Source organism: Dipteris shenzhenensis, chromosome 33, assembly GCF_047967505.1.
Source record: "Dipteris shenzhenensis isolate YYH24624 ecotype China chromosome 33, Dip_SZ_1.0, whole genome shotgun sequence".
In the NCBI taxonomy this organism is placed as follows: Eukaryota; Viridiplantae; Streptophyta; class Polypodiopsida; order Gleicheniales; family Dipteridaceae; genus Dipteris; species Dipteris shenzhenensis.
The window spans coordinates 40241497-40261044 of record NC_141628.1 but is presented as its reverse complement, the minus strand read 5'-3'; the positions used below and the strand labels follow the sequence as shown (position 1 = coordinate 40261044).

General features: G+C 45.2%; 1 protein-coding gene across 1 annotated transcript in view; it reads left to right on the top strand.

Moving 5' to 3' along the window:
• Positions 1 to 9417: 9417 nt before the first annotated feature.
• LOC147880106 (DUF21 domain-containing protein At4g14240-like) overlaps positions 9418 to 19548 on the top strand; it is an 88351-nt gene continuing 78220 nt past the window's right edge. Inside the window, exons 1-2 of the mRNA XM_087372017.1 lie at positions 9418 to 9779; positions 9931 to 10097. Coding sequence (XP_087228143.1) covers positions 9760 to 9779; positions 9931 to 10097 — 187 coding nt within the window. The 5' untranslated portion in view covers positions 9418 to 9759. The remainder of the gene's footprint in view (positions 9780 to 9930; positions 10098 to 19548) is intronic.

The window sequence follows — 19548 nt, the reverse complement described above, 5'->3', positions numbered from 1 at the left end:
GCTCTTCACTCTTGTCACTAGTCATCCCAATGACAACCTGTTCACCCTCCTTCACCATGCTCACTCTTGTCACCCTACTTCACCATGTTCACTCTTTCAATAGGTCATTCCAGTGACATCCTTGTCACTCTGCACTGGGTCATTCCAGTGACATCCTTGTCATTCCTTGTCACTCATCATAAGATGACAATCTTCTCATTCTTTTCACCTTGTTACCCTATTCTAGGTAACCCATGTCATCCCCTTTCAAGCTCTTCACTCTGGTCACTGGTCATCCCAATGACAACCTGTTCACCCTACTTCACCATGCTCACTCGTCACTGGGTCATTTCAGTGACATCCTTGTCACTTTGCACTAGGTCATTCCAGTGACATCCTTGTCACTCCTTATCACTCTACTTCACTGAGCACTCCAAGGTTCACTTTGTCACCCTGCTTCACCATGTCCACTCTTGTCGCTGGGTCATTCCAATAACCTTGACACTCTCCACCATGTTCACTCTTGTCACCCTGCTTCACCATGTCCACTCTTGTCACCCTGCTTCACCATGTCCACTCTTGTCACCCTGCTTCACCATGTTCACTCTTGTCATCTTGCTTCACCATGACCACTCTTGTTGTCACTGGGTCATTCCAATGACAACCTTGAAAAACTCCTTCACCATGTTCACCTCCTTCACCATGTTCACTCTTGTCACCTGCTTCACCATGTTCACTCTTGTCATCCTACTTCACCATGACCACTCTTGTCACTAGGTCATTCCAATGACAACCTTTACACCCTCCTTCACCATGTTTACCTGCTTCACCATGTTCACTCTTGTCACCCTGCTTCACCATGTTCACTCTTGTCATCCTACTTCACCATGACCACTCTTGTCACTGGGTCATTCCAATGACAACCTTGACACCCTCCTTCACCATGTTCACCTTGCTTCACCATGTTCATTCTTGTCACCATGTCCACCCTTGTCACCATGTTCACTCGTCACCTCATTTCCCATGGACTCATGTCCCTTGGTCTTGCAATGATCACTTTGCCATGTCCCTCTGTCTCCATCATCACTTGGTCACTTGGTCTTCCCAATGACATGCTTGTCACTTGGTCATCCCAGTGACAACCTTGTCACCTTGTCATCCCAGTCACAACCTTGTCACCTTGTCGTCTCAGTGACAACCTTGTCACCTTGTCACCCCAGTGACAACCTTGTCATGTTGGTCCTAGTGACAACCATGTCACCTTGTCGTCTCAGTGACAACATGTCACCTTGTCATCTCAGTGACAAACTTGTCACCCGGTCGTCTGAGTGACAACCTTGTCACCTCATCGTCCCAATGACAACCTTGTCACCTCGTCGTTGTCTCAGTGACCACCTTGTCACCTTGTCGTCTCCATGACCAGCTTGTCACCTTGTCCTCTCAGTGACCACCTTGTCACCTTGTTGTCTCAGTGACCACCTTGTCACCTTATCATCTCCATGACCACCTTGTCACCTTGTCATCTCCATGACCACCATGTCACATTGTCGTCTCCATGACCACCTTGTCACTTTGTCGTCTCCGTGGCCACCTTGTCACCTTTTCGTCTCCGTGACCACCTTGTCACCTTGTCGTCTTAGTGACCACCTTATCACCTTGTCATCTTCGTGACAACTTTGTCACCTCGTTATTCCATGAAAACTTGGTCACCCCCTTCTCAATGGGTCCTCCTCTAACAATCTAGTCATTCCAATGACACCCTTGTCACCCTCAGTATATCATGGTCTCTTGGGACAACTTTCACTATTTTTGGCAACTCTTGCTCAAATTGGCGAGAACTCGCTATGTTAGGCAATCTCTAGCTGATTTGGGATAAAGTTGGCTATTTTTATGCACCTCGCTATTTTTAGCTCACCCCCTCTATTTTAGCCACCGCTCCATCTTTGAATGCTTTTCTTGCATCATTTGGCAGCCAACGTTGCTCCTTTCTCTTCTACCACATCTCCCTCTCCTTGCACCACTTGCTCCAAGCTCTCCCTCTCCTTGCGCACTTGCTCCAAGCTCTACTCTCTCCTTGTGCCACCTGCCTTCCTTCCCTAACCTCCTCCTCTCTTCCTACGCAGCCCCCTTTATTCCTATCAGCTCTTCCTCTCTTCCTACCTATGCCATCAGCCCCCCTCCATCTCCTATGTAGCCCCTACACCATCAACCCCCCCTCCATCTCCTACGCAGATCCTTCCCTCCCTTACCTCTCTTACGCAACCCCCTCCTCTCTCAAACTTCTCCCTCTCTCGCCTCTCCAACAATGCACTCCCTCCCTCCCTTGCCTCTCCAACACCTCCCCCTCCCTCCCTCTCCATCGCACCCCCTCCCTCCCTCGCCTCTCCAATAGCTCTCCCTCCCTCTCCATCGCGCCCCCTCCCTCCCTCTCCTCTCTTCTCCATCACAAGCCCCCCCTTCCCTCCCTCTCCATCGCACCCCCCTCCCTCCCTCACCTCTCCATCCCTGTCTCGCCTCTCCTTCGCGCCCCCTCCCTTCCTCTCCTCTCCATCGCAACCCTCACCTCTCCATCGCACCTTCCCTCCCTCCCTAATCTCTCCATTGTGCCCCTCCTCCCCTTGCCTCTCCACCGGACAGCCCCCCTCCCTGCATCACGTCTCCTTTGAATAGCCCTCCTCTCTCACCTCTGCATCGAATAGCCCCCCTCTCTCGCCTCTCCATCAATAAACAACCCCCCTCTCTCGCCTCTCCATCGACAGCCCCCACCTTCTTGGTTCTCTGTTGCATCACGGAGCCGCTTCCACTCAAGCAAATTCATGCCACAATCACATCCTAAGTGCAAGCCTTGCCTACTGAAGGACACTCCCTTTACGCCTTGAGCTCGCACCCGCGGGTCTTCTCCCCTTCCCACGTAGGATTCCCAAGGCACAGCTTCTAGGAACTCCCCTGAAGACATTCCACGTCCAAAATGCCCTCAACCAGACATCATAGTGATTTCGGATGAGGATCGTTTCCATCCCTCACAGCAGGCTTCACCCATCTCCTCTCACAGTGCTTCAACATCTAGTTTTGATCACGGTGGTTCGGACTACTCTCCTCTAGCAGGATCTGAAGCCCTCGACCACACCTCCCCTTCTCGCCCCACATCAACTCATTCTAGGGTGAAGGTGGTATACAAACTTCTGCTCGATCCCAATCTCTCGCTCTCATCTATCTTCATAATTAGCCTCCATGCACACATTTGATGCTACCAATTTTGATGAAGCCATACCACATAGTGGTAATGACATCCTTATGGAAGCGCACACCTACTTAGTAGACTTACTAAAGAATAATGGATTTAAGGGATTTAAATGGCAAAAACGTACTCTTATCCTTACTTAAACAATTAACCCTCCCTTCTCTTTTGATCTATTTTTGCATATCAACCTTTACATCTTGACTAATGCATTTGTCAAAGTTGGTAGTTTTATTGCCAAACAAACCCTAGGAATACCAATGGGATATTCATGTTCCCCATCTTGGTGCAATATCTACCTTCTCAAATTTGAGATTGGCTTTGTCAAACGACTAACAAAGCTCAAAAGAGGGGACATTGCGGAGGCTTTCCTTTTTTCATTCCGATATATTGATGACCTTAACTTTTGTAATAACCCCTTCATCACCCAATGCCTTTACCCCAATCAACCTCGGTCACATGACAATGCGATGTGGATCTAGCCGCTTGATGTTATTAAGCTAAAATCCACCTCGCATATGATAGGAAATATTACCACTCACACCACTTTTCTTAACACTTCCTTCACTTTAATGAGACCTTTCATTGGCCTTTTTACCTCTTGTATTGCCTAGAAAAAGGATAAATTACAAGTTCCAAATATATCCTTTATTCACCTTCATAGCAATAGAGCCTTAGACAACTACTACAAAGTGTGCATCTCCCAAATTATACCTATCATTTATTCTACTTCAGATCCATCCCTTGCATGGCTAGACATTTTAAAGATGATTCATCTCTTTTGTGCTAATGGATTTCATCGACATAAGATCCAAAAACTTATTTTCAACTTCATTGCTACCAACAATTTTCTTGGCACTCGAATTAACACTTCATGATGGGTATCCTATGTGGCATCCTCCCAAGGTCAGGGAGGGTACACACACACACACACACACACACACATACATATGCACACACAAAAGGTTTTTTTAACCTTGAAAATCGTTATTGGAGAGAACTAGGATGGGACATCTTTGCAAACACGTAATGTACCTATTGATACTTTGATAGTACATTTCTAATAATTATTTTTGGAATTACATACATGAGCCAGTCCAAAACTTGTTATGACGTCTTTTTGACAATCTATTCCTCATGAAAATAGATAATGCTTCTAAGTATCTTTTCGTGATTGGGGATTAAATCCAAAACTCATGTAAAATCTTCCCCTAGCCCTACAACAGTCCTACACACACACACACACACACACTTTTTATCCCACTCATACCTCCTCACACACATACAGATGAGTTTACACACACTAGCGAGTCCAATGTCTTTGACAAGTCCTAATCCAATCCTCACATGAATTTAATGAGCAAAAATTTCTTCTAACGTTGTTTGGGAGTTAAAACTCATGTGATTTCCCTTCTTCCCCTATCCCTACTCCTTACCCCCTTGCTTATGGTTCTACAACAGTGTATGCCACCCTATGGACTTGTGGAGGAAACCTATGGGTTTTGACGGTATCTAAGAACTCATAAATTTGAACATTACTTGAGATTCTTTTGGATAGATCAAAAGATGGGAAAGGATGTCATCTTTGGCCTAATATCCAGTGCATATGGAGGACATCAATTGTAGGGTGGTGCTACCTACTACTATAGAACTCCCTCTCCCTTCATACTATTGCACCATTCTCCCTACTCCTCTACTCGACACTCACGGTTACTCCTCCACTTCCAAAGCTTTCCCCACCACCAATGGCTTCACCTCAGGTATGTTCGATTTCACGATGCAGCCTCTCTTGCTTATTCCTTCCCCTCATACTGCTACCTACTCGCTTTCTATGTGATTATGCATGGCTTGGAACTCTGGGTGCTCATGTTCTCTCCCACGATCCCTGCTACCACAATGCTGCTTGCTTACTGCCAAGATCTCCTACTGAGTCGTACCCTCCTATTTGCTCCTTCTGACGTGTATATGTTGTGCGACAATCATATGCTCCAGACCTGTGCATGTCCTGGTCGCCTTGTCTACCCACCTTTGTCACATTCCTGCGCAAGGTCTAGCTGCGCCACTCCTAGTGACTCATGTCCCAAACTTGGGATTGTAGTGCAAGGCTGATCCCTTATGATGTCTTTGGTCTCAACACCTCGCAAGCATGGGCACCTCACCGGCCATCCTGCCATGCGTAGCCGTGAGTGCAACTGATGGTTGCTTCTCACTGATGCTTATCGCCTCCTTTTTGTTAAAAGCGGATGGCTTGGCCCTCCGAATTCCCTCCAACCCGCCTACAGTCCTCACGCACAGATTTATATGCATGCTCCTCTCAACCTTCGTTACGTATACCACTAAGTACTAGCTTCTATGTAACGTTACATTTAATGTTACATTTTTACTTAGCCCTTTAGTTATGGTTATCTAACTTTCTAGCTTGCGTACCGTTCTTTTGTTACAAGGGAAAGCTTCTTTTCAGACTAGGTTGACCTACTCATTAGTTTATTTAATGTTTCAAGAGCGTAGTCATTAAGTTAGGTAGTTAATAATAGAGTAGTCATCGCCTTATTTCCTTCAAGGTAGTTATTTGCCTATGCCCCCCAACAAATTTCTTTTCAAGTAATTTACTCTAATCTCTATTTTTAATCCATAAGTTATGTACTTCTTGGGCCAATTAGAGATGTCTTATGTACTTAGTTGGTTAATTAGAGACGTCTTTGTATGCATTTTGAGAGACATCCTTGTGATAAAGATACTCGTCTAGTGCTTGTAGCTTTACGATTATGTGTACGTGCAAACTTTTTTTCTTGGCCACCATTTTAATTTTTTCACATACTTTTGCATAAATACTATGATTTTTTACAATGCTATAGCGGCAAGTTTTCCCTAAATAGATAATGGATAGTTTTTTGTGGGGTTATAATTTTCCTTATATTGGTATAGTGGGCACTTTGTAGATAATTGTTAGTGTTTTAATGCTTACTTACCATATGTACTGATGACGAATGTATGTCTCCTTTTTAGGACAAATCTGGTACTTGTGCCCCTCGCAAGACGGCCCGGATGTCCATTAACACAGATCGTACCATTATTGCCTTTGTCAATAAAAAAATGAAGGAAGCTAGAAAAGAAGGATTGATATTGCATCATGCTTACACAATTGCTAGAACACGACCCTACCTTCCTCAGAAAACCAATAAATGTTAAAGTAAGATTACACTGGTCGTGACCTAACTTGAGCTTGTCTCTTCCATGATCTATTGAGATACTTTTTTTGCCTACCTTGTTTGAAGCATCCCCCGTTGCAACATGCACTTGCCATAAGTTTTTTTGCTCTAATGTATTCCCCGGGTCGAGTCACAAGTTTTTCATGTGTAAGCAACTACTTGTTATTTGTTGCTTTATTATAAGTTCCTAACGCACTGATGGAGTTAATCTTTTCATGCCTCGTCTATGGAAGGCTAGATGATTTTGTTTAAATACAATTGTCCCTTCTAGTGCCTCCTATTTGCAAAACTAATTATGCCTCCTCTATGGAAGGCTAGGCCATTGCCTTTTTTATAACATTCTATTGCCTCCTACATGGAAGGCTTAAATTATTTTTTTAAATCATGCCTCCTTTATGGAAGGCTAGGAACAATTTGTTTTCAAAATAATTATCCTTAGTAATGCCTCCTACATGGAAGGTGAGCACATCCTGTCACCTGTGCCTAAATAATTCATAATACCAACTAAGCTATGATACAATTTAATATGCAGATGTATGTCTGGATGGGCCTCTTACCTTTTACTTGGAAAGCTTACCTTTTTTATGCCTCTTCCATGAAATGCTAGGTCGCTGTATTTTGTTACAAATTTCCTTTTTAATGGCGTTCTCTGCCTCCTATATGGAAGGCTAGGAAATTAAGTTTCAAAATTATTGTCCTTCCGAATGCCTCCTAAATGGCATGCTAACACTTCTGTCTTCAACATTTCATGATGTCCCCCTAGCCTTTATACTATGTAATGTGCAATTATGAATGTGGATGTGTCTCTTTCTCCTAGGTAAAGCAATAACAAGCTGGGGTGTGCAGGCATTACCTGTCTACCCATTTAAAACTTTGTGTTTCTAACAACTGGTATTCTCTGGATGGTGGTGGGTAAGTGGACCTCGACCATGGAGTATTGGACACCTGAAAGATTCAACCTTGATTTCTTGATGTACTTGCAAGATTTATGTACTATTGGAATATGTGTGTGTGTGTGTGTATGCATATGTGAGGGAGTACAAATTGGATAAAAGTGTGTGTGTACCCTCCCTGACCTTGGGAGGATGCCACATAGGATACCCATCATGTGGTATCCTGCCCCGCACCAAACCAAGATAAGAGTGGGGAAGTGTTAATTCGAGCGCCAAGAAAATTGTTGGTAGCAATGAAGTTGAAAATAAGTTTTTGGATCTTATGTCAATGAAATCCATTAGCACAAAAGAGATGAATCAACTTTGAAATGTCTAGCCATGCAAGGGATGGATCTGAAGTAGAATAAATGATAGGTATAATATGGGAGATGCACACTTTGTAGCAGTTGTCTGAGGGTCTATTGCTATGAAGGTGAATAAAGGATATATTTGGAACTGGTAATTTATCCTTTTTCTAGGCAATACAAGAGGTAAAAAGGCCAATGAAAGATCTGATTAAAGTGAAGGAAGTGTTGAGAAAAGTGGTGTGAGTGGTAATATTTCCTATCATATGTGAGGTGGATTTTAGCTTAATAACATCAAGCGGCTAGATCCACATCGCATTGTCGTGTAACTGAGGTTGATTGGGGTCAAGGCATTGGGTGATGAAGGGGTTATTACAAAAGTTAAGGTCATCAATATATCGGAATGAAAAAAGGAAAGCCTCCGCAATGTCCCATCTTTTGAGCTTTGTTAGTCGTTTGACAAAGGCAATCTCAAATTTGAGAAGGTAGATATTGCACCAAGATGGGGAACATGAATATCCCATTGGTATTCCTAGGGTTTGTTTGGCAATAAAGTTGCCAACTTTGACAAATGCATTAGTTAAGATGTAAAGGTTGATATGCAGGGTTAATTGTTTTAGTAAGGATGAGAGTACGTTTTCGCCATTTAAATCCCTTAAATTCATTATTCTTTAGTAAGTCTACTAAGTAGGTGAGGGCTTCCATAAGGATGTCATTACACTATGTGGTATGGCTTCATTAAAAGTGGTAACATTGAGGTTAGTTATGAAGACAGATGAGAGCGAGAGATTGGGATCGAGTATAAGTTTGATAGTATGACTAAAAAGAGTGCACTCTCTGACGGAGGGTACCTTGAGAGAGGTCCTTGCATTTCCGTAGTGGGAACCACATTTCACTACTATGAAAATACGGCTGAAGCATGGTAGCCTCACATTGTAAGGTTGGACCTATTCAATGGGAAATATAAAAAATCCTAGTCCACATTTATGGAGGTGTCTTCTTCATAAATGAGTCCTTTGACAATAGCAACATTAATGTCCCATTATGTTGGAAAGGGAAGAGATGAATGTGAGAGTTTGGCAACATTCCAAATGGGTAAAGGTCTAGGTTGAGCTAATGCTAGATAAAATGAATCTTCTCATTTTTTCTGGAAAAAAGAGAGTATTATGTTGAGGTAATACTAGATAAAGTGAAGTGGCACACAGGTTTTGATGAGCTGGTAGCTCGTTGTGTGGGGCAGACTTCTTCTCTTGTCATTTGTAGCCAAGTAACATACTACTTCTTCTCGTTGCCAGATAACACACTATTGCTTCATGCGCGAGCTTATTGGCCATTGCTGCTTGCCAAAATTTCTTATTGGTCCATGGATTCATGGGCAAGGTAGAGATGAGAGCTTCACCTGTAGGGTTATTGGTTGCTAGGTGTAGACGACGTCACGCGCAAGGCTATTGGCCATTACAAACCGCCAAGATTTTCTATTGGTCCATCGATGCCTGACCGACGCATGGGCAAGGGGAGGGGTAGGCGGGGGAATCGAGAAGGGTTCCTTCGTTCTGCGGGGAATAAGAATGGTGAAATCGTTCTGAGCCACATCGACGAGCAACCGGGGAGTGCGGTGTTGTCGCAGGACAACAAGGGCCAAGTGGAGGGGGGCCACGTGGTGGGAGGGGAGGGGGGACAATGGGTGCACGTTGTCCAAACACAAGGGGAGCGTGACACACTCTGATTTTCTTTCTCTTCTTCTTCTTCTTCTTTCTTGGGATTTGTTGAGAGGACAGAACTTTGTCTCTCTCCATTTCCCAAAAATAGCTTCAAATCCATTCTGTTTGTCGGATTTCCGTCTGTTCTCAGTGTTCTCTCTCCCTCAATTCCGACACTCTTTCCTCACTCTCGGCTTCTCCGCCGCTTTTCCTGGATTCCCTCCGTCGCCTCACGCATTTCCGTCCCTTAATCCGCTCCCAAAACTCGCACCGGACAGCGTAGTTGCCTCCCCTCGCTCTCTTGGCCCATACGACATCATAATCGATAGTGGTTTCCATTTTAATCTGTTGCTCCACCAGTGGCGGATTTTCGCACTGTCACCGCTTCGAGCAGACATGGATTGTTTAAATATCCTGTACGTGATTTTTGTTCTGGGTTTTGCACTTTCGTCGGTCGATAGTGTCGTGCGTCGTCGATTATTCGAGCCTGCTAGGGCTCATTCTATACGTCTTGAAGACTGCATGGATGCTTGATTTCTCATATGGAATTAACATCATCTGTTACAGGGAAGCTAAGAGTTCTTGGGGAACATTGGTAGACGCTTGCATTTCTGTGTTGCTCGTGGTTTTCGGCGGGACTATGTCTGGGCTTACCTTGGGTCTTATGTCGCTGGATCTTGTCGAACTAGAGGTCCTTCAAAGAAGTGGCTCGCCTCGAGAACAAAAACAAGCAGGTGTGTTGGCTATTGTCTCTACCCTGTCTACAAGTAACCTGGAGCCCCTCCAAATCCGATGTTCAAAGAGTTCTAGAAGAGAAGAAGTAGTGGGCCGTTGCATCACTCGCACGAATTTAAAGAAGGCAGAGGGTATCAAATCCGGTTTTTATATCGAAACATCGCAGGGCCTTTATCATATTCATAACGCTAGGGTAATTTTTAGCGTACATCAAGGAGCTAGCTACTTTTGGGACGAGAGGGCTTCTTGCTGGCCTGGACAATAGTCTCCATTTCTTGTATATACAGAGATTGTAGTGCTCGCCACCCGATTATAGAGGGAGTACGTTATAGAGATCTGGAGTTCTCGTGAGACAACACTTCGTTGAACAAAATTTAACAATCGTTCTTTTGATTAAACTTTGAAGAAAACATCTTGACAAAATCAACATAAAAAATCATCCGTGCTTGGAGCATTTATGCTTCTTTCACAAGTCCTACAAACCGTACAGATACTTCGGGGGTAATATTCACAGGGTCCATCTTTACCTTGTGACTTCAAGGGCTATGTGGCAGTATCCATTCTAGAGCGGCAATGATACCCGTGTCAATTCCAGCAGGTGCAGACGACATCTCTTCTCTTTAATTCTTTATTCAACATTTTTGGGTTAATCTCAGTCACTTCGACCGGCGGATGGTTTCACTTAAATCCTGGGTACTTATGGGTGCATCTTTAAGATGGCACTGCACATAAGGGTACAGGTCTTGTTCATAAGACAAAAGGCTGAAGCTCTTTCAGAGTTCTTGGAAGTGAAGCAACTTGCCAAGAATCAATCCAATAAGAAGACAAAAGTGCTAAAGGTCAGACTGTGGAGGTGAATGCAAGTCAAAAGTCTTTATTGAGTATTGAAAGAGCCCAGGTGCAAAGTGCAAAGGTTAGATAGTGGGGGTGAATACATGTTTAAGTCGTTAGGGTATTGCAAGACTCAAGGTGGAAAGTGGCAATTCAGTATTGCTCACACATCCCAGTAAAACAGAGTAGTTGGGAGGAAGCATTGACAACTTGTAATGCGTAGGCTTAAGGGGGAAAGTTTGCTAATGACTTTCTGCTAGAAGCAGTCAACACGGTGGCCTACACCTCAACTCTTATAAGAGAATTGTAGGCAACCTGCATGGCTGCCATATGTCTGAAGGAGTGCCGAGTGTGGGGGGTCCCAATCCCCCGTCTCCTAGCCACGCATGCCTCTCTCTTCCGAAAAATCCCAGGAGGGATATGAGAGAGAGGGTTTCAAGTGCCATTATATTCAAGGATGTCCAAAGTCCCCATATGCTTTTGGGATTAATCTTCTCAAATACATGTGTCACTGCTGCAGTTTTCTGCCTTGTGGAGCAGCAGGGAGGCTAAGAGATTGTCTAGAGGTGCCACCGTGCCTCAGCATTGGCTGCATGCGAAGCAACAGGGAGGCCCATCGATTTAGCAGCCTAATCTGCAGATCACCTTCCCGGGTGAAGAGCAGTCCATTTCAGAGGTTCATTCAATGTGCCTTGTGCCTCATCCATTGGCTGCAGATGGAAGGAACAAGGAGGTCAAGGATCTGGACACAGCAGTACCTCACCGTAGGTTGCAGATGGAAGCAGCAAGCAGGTGTGTGAAGGGCGTCTACTCAGCCCAGAGAGCATGCAGGGTGACAATTTTGAAGGGGAGGAGGTAGGAAAACAATTTTGTGGGGCCAGGGGTCCACATCTAGGCAGTACCTTATCTGCTAGATGGTGGCCTTCTGTCACCTTTGTCCAAGTATTTGTCCATCTTGGGTGTAATACATATTTATTGTTTCTACTCTCACGTGCATGGTTCATTAACTGTCTGCATCTATCTATATCCACTCGTGTACACAATAAGGCAAAGGAGTGAGTTTTGAGTCAGCACTGTATGTTTTTGGGCAATGTTTTTCACAATCTTTCGCTGCAGGAGTGTTGGCTATAGCATGTAACCTCTGCCTAATATGGTGTTAAACCCCGGAGGAAGACTCACAAGTGCGGGAAGCTCGAAGGTGAGAACCTTTGGAAGGAGATCTCAATTCAGGCTTGTACAAATTATCTCCTACGTGTGAAGGACAGGTACCCTTGCGAGGAGGAGAGTGATTGCGTATTAGACAGGTTTACTTCATTTTACTGGTCCTCACTCCACCTCCAAAGCCATTCACATCCTTGTCTTGGCCAATACACTACCCATCCCAAGCTTTGGTGACTTGGGAAAGCTTGATGGTACAAGTAATCCGTTCTGGAAGATGAAGGTCCAGGGCAATGATTTGGGAGATTATGACGGGAGTGGAGCTAGGTTCAGGACATCAAGAATGCTGAAGGGTAGGGGTGACACCAACAGATCCTGATGCAGTCAGAGATTGGTACTGCATGATGTAGAGGCCCTAGCCAGAATCATTGGTACAATTGCAGGCTCGGTCCTCCCCATATTTGGCTTGCAGATACAATGCTTCAAGCATGACTATTCTAAAGGACATGTATGAGATCAACAACATAGCTAAAATACTTGATCCTGAGACAAAATCTAAACATACATATGGATGAGGGGGACCCAGTACAAGAACACATCACCAAGATGAAGGTAGTAATGGATCAGCTCTCAGTAGCTGGTTAGCAAAAAAATTTGTTTCAAATAGCCATGCTTTTTGCTTGGCATGCTCCCTGGGAGCTACACAGGTTGTGTAACAACCATGATTGTGGGGCAACGGTCAACATTATTTGCATTTAAGAGCTAGTGCTCCTGCTCCTGCAAAGGAAGTTCGACGAGTCTGAGGTAGGAAAGGGCAAGCCCAACAAGAAGCGAAATACCAAATCTGATAACGAAGATGACTCTTCAAGTAGTGGAAGCAAGGAAAAGAAGAAGTGCTGTCCTGAGACCAGCCAGGGCATTATGCAAAGCATTACAGAAAGAACAGAAAAGGAGGATCCTAGTCAAGAATTATAGAGGAGTCAAAGGCAACAGCAAATGTGGCAACAGAAAACAGGAAAACTTTTCTTGGTGACAACTCCAAGTGTGCCAAGATTAGGTCTGTAGGTTCAGGTGAACCTGTTCTTAAGTTTGACATTGAGAGATGGCTTGATGAGTTAGAGGGATTAGAGGCCTTTGTGAAGGTGGAAGGCAGTAATGTTTGATTAGGATGTTCTGAGAACAAAGCTAACGCCAATTGCAAAAGGGTGGTGTTTTTGTGGAAACTTAAAGGATCAGAGCTAGAGGGGTACAGGGACACTGAAGATGGAAGTACAGGCTTACACATGGATGCTGTGGATTTCCTTGGGAGTTACCTGGCTTGTCATCAAAGCAAGCGTTTGTACGGGTGGGTCAAATGATATGAATATTCCCTTTGCATCTATTCAGAGTTTGGTTGCTTGTATTGGGCATATTGTTCGCCATGTGTTTCTCAGGACTTGAGAGAATGGAAAGAGAAGACCTTCCTGGCAAACAGAGAGGGAAGACTCATTGTGGAGGTCATTGTTGCCTACTGCATCACTATTGTCAAGAATGGTGACGATTGCTTCGAGGAGCATGACTTGTTGACATGGACAGCAGTCTCAAAGGCTACTTGGCGGCGGATGCTGGAAGAAACAAAGCAAGTTACTCTTTGCTTAGTTCTCAACTCTGGCTTCTTCTCGAGCAATTAAGATACTCATTTTCAAATGTCATCGTGGACAACCTAGCATAACAAATGGATGTGGCTCATAGAGTTATAATATTCTCGTATGGAGTACTGACACAAACTCAGTATGAAGACTTTGGATAAATGGATGCTCAAGTATGTGTGGGTGTGTGGATTTGTATATGTGAGAGCATTTTTTATCCTATGGGCTGCATCCACTGTTGGGCGCTGACGACGTCAGTGGGGATGTCATAGTAGCTAGTCCGTGCTATGCGTGATGGAGTTCAAGAAGTAGGAATGCATGCATTTCGCTAACCTCGGTTTAAGTGTTGGAATTTGTTTGTGCAATGTGTAGGACCCAAGAGAGTGAAAAAAGGACCCAAGATTACAAAAAGTAGTTCCCACAAGGCTCTAAAGCAAGGACAAGGCGGCACTCTTTGCCCACAAGATTAGAAAGGCACCTAAAGCCTCCTATTTAGGATGAAAAGCCTAAAAGCTTGGCTTTATGTAAAAGTAGCTTTTAGAAAGCAGACCCTAGCTTTTTGCTAGGCCTAGTCTATAAAAGAAAGGCTCGAGGACTCCTAGATGTATTCAGATTTGTACTCAGCTTCATGCTCTTTTTAGAGCCAATTGTATAAAGTATTTTCTATTGCAACAAAGACCTTCGGGGGGGTCCAGCCCTTATTTCTGGGCCCTAGTGCTGGGTTTTGTTATCTCTCCCCCTCCCAGAGCTCTTTCTACTGCTGCGAATTGTGTCTTCTCCTCCTAGACCAAATTGCGATTTGTTCCAGCTTCATAATCTTGCAATGATTGCACATGTGTGTCCAAAGAGAGATTTTGCAGCGATTTCTGTTCCGGCCATCTGAATTTGCTATGATTAGGATTTCTAGCCCTTCAATTTGCTCCAGCAAGGTGATCTTAGTATTGGTAAAGGTTTCAGTGGTATTAGAGTGCGGTTTTGCTACTTTCCTTGGTGGCAATGGTCCAAAGGCTCCCCGAACTGATCTGAATAGACTTCCAGCAGCGGCAGGCGCATGATGTAGGTGCAAGATAGCTGTGTGGGATAACAACGAGCTTCAAGACGTCACATTGGGCTAAATTCACTTTATTATTTTGAGTATTTTGGCCCATACTCCAGACTAGTGGTTGAACCATACAACCAAAAGCCACACCCACCCATGCTTCATCGTGCATCGGGCCGGCTTCCGTCTTAACTCGTAGGCGTTTACCTCCTTGGAAGGAGTAGGAGTTTTGCAGTTGATTGCTTCAGGCCCAGTCAAGTTTGATTCAGTGGGTTCAATTTTCCATCTCCCACATCATGGTTTTAGAATGAGGCATCGCAGCTACAAGACAGCCCAGTAAGAGATGTCCTATTGCACCTGATGAAGATCTAGATGAAGAATTCATAAAGGGAAGAATTGAGAGTTCCGATCCCTGAGAAAGATACCTTGATTTCAGCACGTGTTCAAGGAGATGATGTCTCAGCATGTTCCATCGTCCCATCGGGAAGGAATTGATCGAATATCTCCCTCAGTTTCTAAAGAATCTCCTAGGCAGCATCGTGCCTCAAGAAAGCGTTCCCACAGTTCTCCTTCAATTCAAAGGTATTCAGATTCGAGGAAAAGAGGAAGGAGCTCAAAGCCTCATAGAAGACGAAGCAGAAAGCACGGACAGAGATCTTCCAGCTCTAGTCCATCTTCATCCAGTTCCTCTTCATCCCGAGAGCATTCATCTTCTGGGCGCAAATAGAGGAAGACCAGATCAAGATGAAAGGAATTCAAAGAAGGAGGTGAGTCTGCAAATTTTCTACTTTTGATGGAAGCTCTTGACTTTAGAGGAAGACCAGATCAAGGCGAAAGGAATTCAAAGAAGAAGGTGAGTCTGCCAAATTTTCTACTTTTGATGGAAGCTCTTGACTTCATCCGATAGTTCGACATAGCTTTATCATGGGAAGTCAAAATTGAAGATTAAAAGTCTCCATCTTACAAGCAATGCCAGAGCATGGTGGGGAGCTCTTTTAGTGGTAGATGAAGCACCCAAGAAGTGGAAGAGTTTCAAGAAGCAATATTTCGAGCAATTTTTCCCAAAGAATTTTTATGATAATGCATATACAACTTGGGAGGGTGTATCCACCATGACAGCCACGGATACGGTTGAGACTTGCAATCAGAAGTTCTTTTCAGCATACCTCCAGATTACTCCCTTCAAGGAAATTTCAGAGAAGACAAAGATGCGGAAGTACCGGGCTGGTCTACATCCAAGTATTCACACCCAAGTGAGCATTGTACGCAAGACAAAACTGTGCGATTTAATGCACTCAGCCCTAGTGGTTGAGGAAACGAAGAAAGATTTGCTATGGACAATGGCTGCCTCAAAAGGCAAAGATGGAGACACCTTTAAAAGAAACATAACCCCGGCAGTTCAGGGAGAAAGACAACTCCAGTTTTAGAAGCCGAGGGGTCCATTGAAGCCCTACAAAGGAAAGCCGAAGTTTTCACCAAAGCAAATAGAGGCCTTCCAAAAGGAGGGAAAGTGTTTCAATTGTGGAAAAGAAGGGCATTTGGCTGCCCAGTGCCCTGAAAAGCCTTCGGGTTTGAGGGAGCATAAAACACCAAAAGAACCTTAAAAGCCTTTGGTGGCAGGAATCCCTGATATGTTGGGAAGAGCTATTGATTCAGAAGCTCAAGAACTTTGTCTCCCATGGGGTAAAGCAAGAGACTAGAATGATTTGATCTTTATTCGATCCAGGTGCTGCAGATAATTTCATATCAGAAGATCTAGCTTTGAGGCTAGAAATCAAGATTGAAGAGTTGGGACCAGCTCTAGATGCAGAACATGTTTTTGAAGGGAACCAGTTAAAGTTACTCCATTGATTGGAAAACTCAGACTTCATATTCAGGACTATGTGGACCGTGAGGAGTTCTATGTTTCACCCCTCAAACATCATGATGTCATTTTGGGTATGCCATGGTTCCACAGAAAGGAAATAAATTTGGAAACCAAGGCAAGAACACTCTGTTTCATGCACAAAAACAAAGAGCATAAAATTTTGGCGAAAGAAAGAGGCGAGACAATCCTAGTTGTATCTAATATTTCTTTGCTAAGTCAATAAAATCAGCTATTTCTGCGTACTTTGTTAGAGAGAAGAAGAAGAAGAAGAAGAAGAAGAAGAAGAAGAAGAAGAATATATTATCGTCCTCTGAAGACCAAAAATCGGCCTATGGGACCTGAGCAATACAAAATCCTCGTACACAAAGACTTTTCCCTTGGAGGGGAGGGTATTAAGAGAAACTACCTTTATGTCTTAGGTGAGTTCTTGTGCTTGAAAAGCTTATAGACAAACGTTCCTAAAGCTGGGGGTGACCCGCTATGTAGCATATCAGAGAGAGAGAGAGAGAGAGAGAGAGAGAGAGAGAGAGAGAGAGAGAGAGAGAGAGATTTTATCAGAGTCTTGGGAAGACCGATGGGTCTATGAGACTGAAAGAAAACCTGGTACAAACCACAGTAAGGGTGGAGCTACTAAACGAGCATCATCACCCGTTCTGAGTCCTAAGTCTGATCATACATACTCATGAATGAAGGCCGTGAGGCATCTCTGATCTAGGTAGGCAAGGAATCTGAAAGGGGCCCGAAGCCGTCTCTGAAGAGACAGTGGTAGCGACCTCGGATCTCGTAGTACACTGGGCACTTGAAAATAAAATGCTCCTCTGACTCAATCTCCTGACAGTCGCACAATGTGCATATGCGATGCTCCCTAGGGATTCCCTCTGCTTTGCCGCTCTCTATGCGGAGGCGGTGTGATGATACCCGAAACTGTTCGATGGAGATCCGTAGTGAGTGAGGCATGTGTAGCTCAGTGTACCCCGGTGGTGTGATGAATCCCTCCTCCGAAATATGAAGACAGTGATCTCTGTAGAAGCTCAGCTTCACTGGAAGCTCCCTCGGCTCCAACCAGGTCCTAAAGGTGTGTAGCTACAGGGGATCCTCTCGAATGACCTGGTTGGTGTGTGGCCCGATCGGGATGGTGGGTGGGAGTGCCGGGGAATCATCCAAACTGTAGTGAAAAGCTCGTCCCCCTCTGCTGCCAACCTCATGGAGGAATCGAGAGCCAACCATGGCAACCTCTGTCTCCTTGATGTGCAGTCCCCATATGATCTAACCCGGTGTAGATATGTGATGGTCTGAAAGGCTGAATCTAGCTTGAGTGGAGAAGCACCAAACTCGGCCTGAATGATATGATGTGGTAATAAAGATGGTTTCCCCCGGATCATCCGTGAGAGCATAAGGATTTGCAGGTGCTCCACCCGTGTCCACTCTATATCTGACATGTCAAGTCCCCAACAAGGGCTGCCATACATACCGGCTGGTCGGACCAAGGAGTCGAAGAGAAGAGACTTGGTCCGAGGGTCTTGGAAGTGGGAGTGGAAGCATTGTCTCTCTAGCTGAGCCAGTGAGGCGTATCCCCTGCTCAGTCTGGCTTGCATCACCGGTCTCATCGTGAAGATCGGGCCGGAGAAGATGACCCCCAAGTAAGTGTATGAGAATACGATCTCAATTGGTGACCCACCAAAAGTGAACTGCTTCCGGTGCATGTTTGCTCGAGAGGTGTTAAAGATCATGACCTTGGTCTTGCCAAGGTTGGCCTCCAAATCATGGGATAAACAAAAAGCCTGCAGTGCATCCAGGTGTCGCTGGAGCCCCTCGGGTGTGGATGTGCCACGTCATTTGCATAAAGAAGAATCTTGATGATGATCCCGGCAAGTGAGCAACCGGTTCCTCTAGAAGCCCCCTGAAAGTCTCAAGCTCGTCGATGTAGAGGCCAAATAGGGTTGGTGATAAGGGACAACTGTTAGAAATGACCCAACAGAGGGTACGCACAGCGGAAGACTGATAGTAATGCCGAAGAGCTCGCACAGTGTGCGTGTGGGATGTGGAATCACAAACTTCTTTACTTAATGTGCATAAAATAGATGTGTAGACTCATCAGTAGACAATGAACCAGCCAGATAGAGAAACCACCAAACTAATATATTTCCGTCCAAAACTATGGACACAATACAAAAGATATAGATCTAGAGTCCCACCAATGGTGTGGTCCTTTGATCTTACCACAAGGTCCTTCTCCTATCTGCCAGTAGACTCGAGCCCGCGTGCTCCACCTCGAGCTTCTGTAGACTATCCGTCCAGATCCCTTCCACCTTGCTGTCTTTGCACCAGCCTAGGTGGGCAGCTCTCCCAGCTCTTAGTCTGCAGCTCCTTGTGCTCCCTTCACCTCCTGAACATAGGCCCAAGGGAAGCTCCATTGCTGCTCCTATCTGCCAGCTGTTTGCTGCTGCAAGTGATGATGAAATGAGGCAAGTGCCTCTCCTTTCATAGGACACAAGGCCCTTTCAAATGGACCGACCAGCCAGCTCCGACTGGGCCGACCGGACTGACCTAGTTGGCTCAGCCCAACCAGGTCCATTAGGGCCCTTTGCTGGCCCCTTTCAGTGCGGGGTGCAGCCCATAGGACCCGCCCTTTTCTAGGCCCTTCGCAGGCCCCATAACCTGTCCGTACACCTGCGCTCCTGACCCGCCTGTACCGCACCTTTGCTCCAGCTCTCTGGTCATTTGCATCTGCTCTGTACCTTGCTTCCAGCCCTCCGTACTGGCCCGTACAGTTGTGCTGTCCGCCTGCACATCTGCTGCAGATACTTGCAGCCCAAAGACCTCACTCCAGGCTCTCCAGGATGCTCTTGAGCAGTGCTGCCCACATGACAGCCTTGCTGCTGTCCATGTGGCAGCCATCTCTTCACTCTTGGCTGTGAGGTGCTGCC